Source organism: Cetorhinus maximus, chromosome 12 (genome assembly GCF_964194155.1).
Source record: "Cetorhinus maximus chromosome 12, sCetMax3.hap1.1, whole genome shotgun sequence".
NCBI classification, from domain to species: Eukaryota; Metazoa; Chordata; class Chondrichthyes; order Lamniformes; family Cetorhinidae; genus Cetorhinus; species Cetorhinus maximus.
This window is the reverse complement of record NC_135890.1, coordinates 48975518-48986238: the sequence shown is the minus strand read 5'-3', so window position 1 is coordinate 48986238 and position 10721 is coordinate 48975518. Positions and strand designations below refer to the sequence as shown.

The 10721-nt window shown below is 39.1% G+C and overlaps 1 protein-coding gene across 1 annotated transcript in view; it reads right to left on the bottom strand.

Moving 5' to 3' along the window:
* Window positions 1–641: 641 nt before the first annotated feature.
* ptpro (protein tyrosine phosphatase receptor type O) overlaps window positions 642–10721 on the bottom strand; it is a 171719-nt gene continuing 161639 nt past the window's right edge. Inside the window, exons 22-27 of the mRNA XM_078553559.1 lie at window positions 10455–10589; window positions 9181–9330; window positions 7411–7565; window positions 3737–3872; window positions 2923–3043; window positions 642–2383 (exon numbers count right to left, since the gene is read on the bottom strand). Coding sequence (XP_078409685.1) covers window positions 2933–3043; window positions 3737–3872; window positions 7411–7565; window positions 9181–9330; window positions 10455–10589 — 687 coding nt within the window. The 3' untranslated portion in view covers window positions 642–2383; window positions 2923–2932. The remainder of the gene's footprint in view (window positions 2384–2922; window positions 3044–3736; window positions 3873–7410; window positions 7566–9180; window positions 9331–10454; window positions 10590–10721) is intronic.

Here is a 10721-nt window from a genome sequence, read left to right as displayed (position 1 = left end):
AAGGTTGGTTAGACCACAGAATACTGTGCAATACTGCTTTCCCCATTATAGAAAGGACATTAAACTTGGAGAACAAAATGGTTGGTGCACGTAGGGAAACTGTCTTTATGACTAATTCTGCTGAGACAGAGAAGATACAATGGAAATTTTGAAAATTATGAGAAGTTTAGTTAGAGATTGGGGAGTTGCTGATGAGGGGTTATCAATTTGGCAAGAAAGGAAGTTGGGAGAAACCTCTTTTCATGGGGGTGTTGGAGGATGGAATGCTCCACTGGTCATAGTTGGGACATGGACCGTTGCATCATTTAAGGGAAAATCTTTGAAGCACTTGAACACCCAAGGGGAAGAAAGGCCAAGGGGTTTACTTTTGGAAATGAGCAGCATAGTCATAATTTCCTCTTGTACTGTTGTGCTGTGATATTTCATGATGCAATAGCTCCAAATTCAGAATTGGATGTTTTTGAAAATTTGGATTTACCAAAATATATTCTATAATTCATGAGATATATGAAGCCTATTACATCCATACAAAAATAAATTAGAATGCAAAATTCTTTTTGGCTGCCAAGGGCATAAAGATGTTATTAGCTCCTAATAACTTGAACTGGTCACAGGTCAGATGAAAAAAAATCATACACCAGTGCAAATGAATGATTTATTGTCAGATAGGTTTTCTTATATTGGTGCATTCCAAGTACTGGTACAATTCAAAGCTGAAAAATCTACACTACAGCAAGCCACCAAAAAATAAATTAGAGAAACTGTATAATACAAAGATTTCATGTACAAATATGATTTCTTACGAATGGTACAAAAGTGACAAACAGCCGAACAAGTGTTGCACCTTTTTTTTCTGAATCTTCATTTAAACCCAGCACGTCAAATATAGCTTGTTACTTTTGGTATGTTTGTGTAATGGTGCATTTCTGGATTTAGCCTGAACAACAGGAGATCACAGGTTTGTCCACATGAAATAATTATTCTCTTCTACCTCACTGAAAAATTAATACTTCAAGTTTGTGTTGACAAGGCATTATATAATATAGCAATAATTCAACCAAAAGTTGTGCAATATCTGGTTATAATATTTCAGGGTTAATCTGGAGTACTTCACAAGCTATTCCTAAAATGTATTTATATATATCTTGCTTCTTAACCATGGTGGCTTAAGACTATTGATTTGCTATGTGGTACTTTCTTACTTTTAAGCAATGTGACGAGTGTGAATTTTGTCCATAATTTGTTTCCAATAAGAGTTCTAACTTGTGCTGCTTTTTAAATATGCCTTTTAAAATGGTGCAAACCCAAGTCCTGTGAGCTAGTATCCCGATAATTACTGGTGCTCTACAGACGATCCCAACACTGAACTTGTAATTATTTTAACAGGTCTGCTTTGAGATATCAGGTTTGCTTTCTACTGTAGGATTGCGGTTCAACAGCAATCAATGGCTTGTGCTGAATCTTACACCCAACTATCCTGTGTAACTTTTATTTTTAGCGGTGGGGGGGGTAAATATCCTGCGACAAATCATCAGCTAAACGTATAGCATTTTTGTACTTTTTGAAAAATATAAAATATTTTGCATGATTTAAATCTATTCAAGTATTCAAGAGATTTTGTCCTCATCCCATTTATATTCAGAGCCCCAATTTTATGTGCATCAGTCCTGTGATATTTCGGAGCCAGGAAAATTCAGCAGTCAAAAGGGCAGTGTGTGTAGACATTGGAAAAAAATTATAATAACGCAATATAAAACTTAACTTTACCTCATTGCAGCACCACAAAAACTGTCAAGACACATCAATGCATTACACAACATCAATAATAATCAACAGTATGTGCATTATTGAGGAATATTTCTCACATCTGCAATGCCAGATAAATCCTCTTATTCAACTACCTCTGATGCAAATGTTCTTTATTATTGCATAAATACAATAATTTTTTTAAACTTTATCCCCACGAATTCCTCAGTCACTTCACAGTTTTTATCATTCAAAGTGTGTTTTCTTTTTTTTTTGGCTTGTATAAAAAAGGCTAGAAGATGCCAGGAAAGCAGACTTTTAGTGAAAGATTATCTTTGTAAAATGGTGCATTAACCAAACAAGAGCAATGGAATGCAATACACTTCTTTCTTTCTTCCTTATGCAGTTGTTGCTTGTACCTACTTTAAAACTTTTCAAATGAATTTGGTCCCACACTGAATTTTCACTGGTGGAAACAGTCCAAAGACACTACAGGTACTTTAAGGCATTGTTCCAGAGCGTTTGTTTCTTGTGTTTTCTTTTATCTCTCCGTTGCTAGTACTGATCCCCTGTGGTCAGAGTCAAGCACAGAATACCTGAAGCTTGGGGTAAAGAAGTGTGCTGTAAAGTTTGGAATCTGAAAGACAGTGGAAATTATACAATATAGGAGGGAGAAAATGATCAGTTGTAACTAGTGCAAGCTTATAACTATAAACAATCAAATTTTATTTTAGCACCAACATCAAGAACAATTGCATCAAGTTCCTTGTTCAATAGCAATGAATTACCTGATTTAAAGTGCATTATTGAAGGAACTTGCTGGGAATTGGTTTTGTCACATACTGCAGGCGAGTTAAGCTTTGCCTTTTACAGTGCATAGCTTGGAGTCCTGGGAACCAAGACTAAAGTTTAAATCCATGGTTCCATCAACTTGCATGGATTCCAGGTTACTTATATAAACAAACGCTGATGTTAAGATTTAGGATTTATCCTCCAGTGAGGGAACAGCACTAAAGACAGACCTTTCCAGCCATTCCAAGTTCACGAAATTGAAACAGGACAATCCAGAAAGTAGGAGTTAATGGCATTGAATTACTGGAGCTTGAGCAGGGGTGGGTTTGGAATCTATAGTCTGATGTTAATTTACTATAGCATTATATAATAAACAACTCATACCCTGCAGGTCTCATAGCTGGGATGGTCTAGAATTCTCATATATCACATCGCTGTTGCTGTACTGTTGCTTTCTCTTTTTCCACATCAGCTGCACACATCGGTGAATGAAAATATATTGCTCCTGAGTGAAAGACAATCCAGAGTAAGGTCACCACAACTAACTGCAGAGAGCTGGAACAGTTAGACAGGACAGTACTGGCCCTACTCCATTTTTGGATTCATAAATAGTCAAAAAGTGATTAAAATAGATTCAGTTAGAAGGAAAACTTCAAGTTAACTATTTACCTGAGGCTTATTTCTGTAACCAAGTATAAATATTCTTTTGAGTGATTTTTGGGAACTGCCAGGATAATTTCATACCTCCTCTATGCTTATTGCACTTGTCTTTGCTGCAGCCTATTATACTGTCACTGCCTGCTCCATAACTTTTTACATTGAAATATCACACAATTAATGTTTGTGTTCATAATTCTTTACAGATTTATTTAATATATGTGATGTTAAACATGCAGGTCACTGAGGATATTTCAAAGTCAATTACACAATAATCAGTAACGGAGCTTTTGAAAATGCACCAAAAGCAGTACAACAAAACAGATCGCACATAAATTTGCAGCCTTGCTCATGAAGTTTTCTACTTTTATAGACACTGGAGGTTAAATTCGAAGAAAATTTTATTTTATAATTACACTCATGTCAATCAAACTCTTGAACTAGTTTGCCTGACTAGACAAATAGTTACACTAGTAGAGTGGGATAGGGCTGCAGTCTGTTTTCCCCAGTAAAACTCCATCCATACACATCTAGGACATACCTCTGTCTGAACCATTGATGTCCTGTAAGTACGCATTTCAGCCACCAGGCCCAGGATATCTACATACTCGTGCTCAAGGATGTGCTGCATAAGGCGGTCAAGAGCTATAAAGGTTCCTGTTCTTCCCACACCAGCACTAAACATATCAGAAGTACATGCGTTAAATCATGTTATTCCAAACAAAGAGCTTTAACCTTGATGCAGATGTTGATTGAGCCTTGATTGATTGATTAGTTACTGCACTACAATTGCTGTAATGAGAGTATATTTCTTTTATAGTCTATATTCTCATTACAGCAATGGATACGTAATGAAATTCCGTACATTTTTGAATTTATATTTGTTTAGTATACTTAGGAAGGCCTTGGGGAGGCTGTAAAGGAGATTTATCAGATTGGTACCCAGGTGGTGGAGTGGCTGGGGATGTGGGATTGTTTTACTCCGAGCAGAGAAGATTAATGGGGATTTGATAGAAGGTGTTCAAAATTCTTTGAGATTTTGAAAAGAGTGGATAGAAGGAAACTGTTTCCAGTCACAGGAGAGTCAGCAACCAGCTGAAAGAAATTTAAGGTAATTGTCAAAAAATTTAGGGGTCAAAATTAGATTTGTCACCAAGCACTGACTGGAAGCATGATGGAAAAAGATTCAATAGTAACCTTCAAAAGGGATTTAAAAATTACTTGAAAAAGGGGTATGGAGAGAAAGCAGGGCAGTGGGACTAATTAATAGCTCTGTCAAAGAACTGGCACAGATACAATGGCCTCCTTCAGAGTTGTATGATTCCATGTGGTAAATGTGGGCATGAAAAGCTATTGTAGAAATTCCGTATTATTCCCCAATTCAATTTCACGAGTTGCTGCAGTATATCTTGTAGGCGGTACACATGGAAATAAACTTAATCTAAGGAGACTGCGCTCTCTATTTACTGATCTCTTAGGTAAAGATCATTACTGTTTTAAAATTAAACCTGTTAAAATAATTGTTTGATCCTATAAGCACTGAATTAAACTAAAACATTCTCCCACAAAACTTAATTTAAACAAACTTTTCTACATTGGTTTGCATACAAATAGACTCCAAGGGGGTAGAATAATAACTTCATAAATTTACAAATGCTTGAATATACTAAATTTAACTTTCATGTTTTTCTCTGGGTGCTGGGCTTTTCATAATTTGAGTAGATTTTGAATCAACATTTTCCTTTCAAACCTCTGGGCCGTCATTTTATGGTGAAGTACTGGAATGTGATTGGGGTCTCGTCCATAACTCTGTTTTATGTCTCCATTTAAGGAGATGTAAAGGGGAATATTTAAAATGGATTCACTTGTATAATTCCAAGCACTCAAATATTTTCTCAATCCTGCACTACCCGGGACGGCATGGCAGAGCAGTAGGAGAGATGAAACCCTGAGCAGGTCACCTTAGCTGATCTTCTAATCTAGCACCAGTTTAGCAACAGCAAGTCCTGGGAATAGGACCAGAGATTGCATGTGTTAGGGGAAGAAAATAAAAATTAATTTTCAATATTGAGCTGTCAAAGACTTCAGAAATTGAGTTTCTTCTACACTAAAGTTATAAACCAGTTAAAGAAAACAATTTTTAAATCTTTCACCTTTACATATCTTAAGTACATGAAAGGCAGTATCAAAAACTTTTTTTATTCTTTCATGGGATGTGGGCTTCACTGGCAAGGCCAGCATTTGTTGCCCATCCCTAATTGCCCTTGAACTGAGTGGCCTGTTAGGTCATTTCAGAGGGCAATGATAGTCAACCACATTGCCGTGAGTCTGGAGTCACATGCAGACCAAGCCAGGTAAGGACAGAGAATTTCCTTCCTTCAAGGAAGTGAACCAGATGGGTTTTTAAGACAATCGACAATGGTTTCATGGGCCAGGATTTTCCCCTCGGCGATTTGGGGGCGGGGCCCGCTCCCCGAGGGGAAAATGACGCGGGATGACATCGGGAGGAACGCCCAATGTCATCCCGGTCCCTTTAAATATTCGCGAAGGCGGGTGGACAGCGAAATCAGCTGTCCGCCCGCCGACCTGTCAATGGCCAATTAAGGCCATTGACAGGCTCATTAAGATAGTTAAGTGCCCTGCCCGGCCATCCTTAAGGCTGGTGGGCAGGCCAGGAGCCCCAGCGGCCTGTAGATTATTAATGAAACTTCATCCACTGGCGGGATGAAGTTTCATTACCGTTTTGTAAAAAGTTAATAAATTTTATGAGTTTGTTATCAACATGTCCCATCTTGTGTGACATTGTCACATGAGGGGGACATGTTAATAATTTTAAAATGTCTTTATTTTTTGACTTTACTTACCTTTCACTAAACTCCCTGAGACAGGACTTTGCCTCAGGGAGCAGTGTGCTCTTTGACACTTGGGGATTCCCTCCCCCCCAGAACAGGAAGCGCTGGCCGCTGGGCGGGCCGATTAAGGCCCGCCCACTCAAAACGGCAGCGGATCCTGTTTCAAGCCCATCCTTCCTAAAACTAGAGCACATTTTTTTACATAATGAAGGGATAGATTAGGAAAAGCCTTTTTTAAACACTGGGTTGTTAGGAAATGGAATATCCTGCTAGAACCAGAATCCAGAATAACTTTTAAAAAGCAAAGTGTAAAAACATACGAAAAAGAACAATTTAAAAGGATGTGGTGAACAGACAGGGAACTAGGGTTAAGTGCATAATTCTTTCAGAAAGCCAACAGTGGCACAATTGGCTGAATTACCTCCTCCTGTGATTCAAAAGGAAACTTATACTTCTGTATCTTTCACATCCTCTTGGATGTCCCAAGCTGCTGTAATGCCAACTAATTACTTTTAATTTGTAGCTGTTGCTGTGGTATGGTCAAACAGTTGGCTAAATTACACGCAACAAAGTCCTTGAGAGAGCAAATTAATGAATGGCCAGTTAATCTGTTTTTGGTTGAGAGGATGAATGTTGGTCAGGATACTGGGAGAACTCCCTACTCTTCTTCGAACGGTGTCGGGGAATTTATTTTGCCCATTTGAGTAGTTCAATTGTCTTAAGAGTCACTTCCCACAATGCAGCCAATCTGTATTGAAAAAGAACTATTCTGCATGTCTGAGTTGATCCGAATAAGTATGAAGTGCGACTATATGTTAATTAAAAAGCAGTTTATTTTCTCCTCCTTGGATTTTAAAGAAAAAAAGATTTGGAACAACTGCAGGAAGTAGCAGATTAGGCCAGTAGTAGTGTTAGACTTCTGCGTTTCAAATATATAGTAAAATTTCTGTTATCCAGCATTATACCAACTGGAATTCTCTCTTAACTGGAATTCTGGGGTGTTTCTTTATGAGTGGACATGTCAAAGTCACTGTTAATAGTTATTGGCAGCCTGTCCTTGCTCTGGTCTCAGCCTCCCGCTGCTCTGCAGCATCATCTCCCCTTAGCATCGCTCAGTCAAGTTGCACACTGCCGTACCTCTTGAGACCTCAACACATCATCCTGGAGCTCTCTCACAGGATGAAAACTTGGAACTCACTCTACATCTCAGTTAACTGACACCCCACCCCCCCATTCCCAGAGCACACTGGGTAACATAGATTTTCCTGTATTTCTTCTATTTAACCAGGACTGAAGACTTACTTGAGTGCAAGTCAATAAGGTCACATTTTATTAAACTATTAAATAATTAAAACAGACTCACCTGCAGTGCACAACTATGGGGCCGGGTCTCTCCATTGTCTCCTGCCTGACCAATTGTACAAACTGTAGGACGTTCTCTGCTGTGCTACCAGTAGGGACACCGTGATCAGGCCAAGCCACATAATTATAGTGAACCACCCTCTGAATTTCATCAGCCTGTGCAGAGGAGACATTTGAGGAGAACTATCACAGTGAACTGCATGAATTAAATTTAAGCAGAACACGCTGTACTCAAAATGAGCACCCACCACCCTGTAATCATTTCCAGCTTCATTTTTAATATAACGTTTCGGATGAACAGATGAAAATTCACGGGCCGTGAGCTTGTGATCTTTGGTACATGCGCTCCCTTGGACCGCTGCTCCTAGCTGGGAGAATGAAATCACACCTGATGCCCAGCACAGGAGAGAGTAAAATTAGGGAATTCAGTTAATTTAGTAATTTTATCATGTAAAAGGCATTTCGCTGCATGCTGCCAAGAAGTCAGAGAATAAGCAACCAGCATAAAAACATGGAATGTCTGAGGAAGGCACTAGAATTCTTTGAAGTAATTAAATTAATGGGAAAAGGTCAGTGTCTATATTCTTGGATTTTGAAAATGTGTTCAGTCATGTTCTAATGTGAGGCTTTTGGATTCATAGAGAAAGAAAGCCTGGTGTGCAACAGATACCAATGGTTTAAACCCCTATTTTCAGGTCATCTTTTTACAAAATGATCCACCCATACTCAGCTTGGTCATGTGATCAATCAATTCAGTCAAAGGAGCTGACTCCTTTACAACTGAATACAACTGCTACCATTGCCTGTCACTGGAGTGACTCCATTTCAGTGGGATATTCCCAAAGGGGACAGTGGTCCTGGGATTACTCCAAACAGATAATTTCCTCAGTTAAAACAAAATGTAGACAAGGGAGTAAAATTAAACTTTACAGTGATTTCAGACGCATGATATTGATGCATAATTACCAAACTGATATGAAAATTGGTCTTGCAATATAAAGCAATGAAAATGGAAAAGCTCCTGCGGCCGGGTCTAAGAATTCCACAAGGCTCATTCTAGCTCTCTGCTATTCAGAGTGGTCAGCATGAAGATATGGTGATCCAGTAATATAATCTGGTTCTGACACAAAGCTTTGTGGCCTTAACAGTATAGGAAGACAGCATTCAAAAGACTTTAGAAGTGATACCAATAACCATCTAACAGTAACTTTTCTTCATTGAGGAGTTGACACTTGCTGGGGTATGACACCAATTCTCTCTCTAACCCAAGGGAACTGAGACCAATTAAATGTCCCTGCTACTGTCCAAGCTGACATGAGCTAACACGGTGCAGACCAAAGAGTGGAACCTTGGCTCCACACCTGCCTCAATAAAACTGGCAATAATCTCCCTTGAAGAGGGAAATTGGGATGGTGTTAGTGTAGAACTTTGTCTGTTAAAGAAGTCTTTGTGGTCTCCTGAATGTTAACAGCAACTCTTTATTAACTACTTGTAACTATATACAAATATACAGTAAAGGGTACAGGCATGGAGCTATCTCCATCCTTGATCTGGACATGTGTCCGGCCAACACCACACTGACCCAAGGTCTAGGCCATATGCCTTCTTACATCACTGTGTGGGTGGTACTGTACTCAGTCTCACACAAACCCTGTGTATACCAGACCCTTATACTACAGAAATAACTGCTTATCTGCACAAGTAATACATCACAATTTCTTTCACACTGACAGAAAAGTATTTATGTGATAGCTGATACTGAATAGCTTACATAGCTGACATTGAATTCCCTAATGATCCATTCAGACTGATGTGACTCCTCTGACTGATCAGGCTGCTCAGATTCAAAGACCATTTCCACAGTGATGTCTCCATAACCAATAGGCTGTTCGTTAAAAGGCCAATAATGGTCACATTTTACCTGCACAAAGAAAAAAAATCAGTTATTGACTTTTATCACGTTTTTATTGGTACAATTAATATACTTGTCAAAATGGCACATTAGCCTTTATTTCAAAAGGGTTGGAGTAAGGACATGTTTCCAAACAACTATAGGGCTTTGATGAGGCCACTTCTGGAGTCCCCTCACAGTTTTGGTCTCCTTACCTAAGGAAGGACAAACTTGCCTGAGAGGATATGCAACGAAGTTCACTAGGCTGATTCCTGGGATGAGAGAGCTGTCCTATGAGGAAAGACTGAGCAGAATGGGCCTATATTCTCTGGAGTTTAGAAGAATGAGAGGTTATATCTCATTGAAACATATAAAATTCTTCACAGGCAGGGTAGATGCTGGGCGGCTGCTTCCTGTGTCTGAAGGTTCTAGAACTAGGAACCATTCAGGACTGAGGCGAGGAGAAAATTCTTCACTGTGAGGGTTGTGAATCTTTAGGCTTCTCTATCCCAGTGGCTGTGGATGCTCAGTTAATAAGTGTATACAGGATTGAGATAAATAGATTTTTGACCAATAAAGGAATCAAGGATATGGGGATAAGGCAAGAAAGTGCAGATGACACACAAGTTCAGCTATGATCTTATTGAATGGTGGAGCAAGCTCGAGGGGCCATGTGATCTACTCCTGCTTCTATTTGTGTTCTTTATGATTGCTAGTTTGTGCAGTGTCATGTGTCTATCAGGCATATTTTTGATAAAGATGCAATCTCTGTCAATCCCTCTGTGGAGGGATTTAACGATAAACATTTAAAATTTACGGCATTGTGGGATCAACAAACAAAGGTCATCAAAGACTAGAGTGATGGGTGAGCAAGGATTAGTGTGCGATAGGATACGGAGAGCAGAGCCTCTACCCAGTAACTCCCTGTGCAGGGTGACTAGGAAGTCAATCTTCCAGCACATGTGGACTATGTAAACTAGCTGCTACCTGGGGTATATGTATGATCTATGTATGTGCTATTTTAAAGACAGGGGAACATACAACTTTTCTAATGAAAACTCTACAGAAATTATGATGGCTAGGGTGATCATAATTGTGAATTAACCAGACTATTAAAACTTTGCTTTTCGTTAGCGTATTTAACAAGTACCTACCCGTCTCCTCTCAGTACACTGTGTAAGCATCACGATGATGCATGATTTCTGCTGCATTATCATCTTCCAAAAATCATTTCTTGTCTCTGCCAAGGGTCCTTGCGTTGCAATGTACTCATGTGCAGAGTTAAACCCCTGTGGAAAGAAAATCACATCTATCCTCTCTGCTTCAAGAGCAATGGGTGACATTGTTCAAGATTGATGTCAGGAAACAATACTAGTATTGGGAATCCTGAAATACTGTGCCATGTAAACCATCCTCTACAA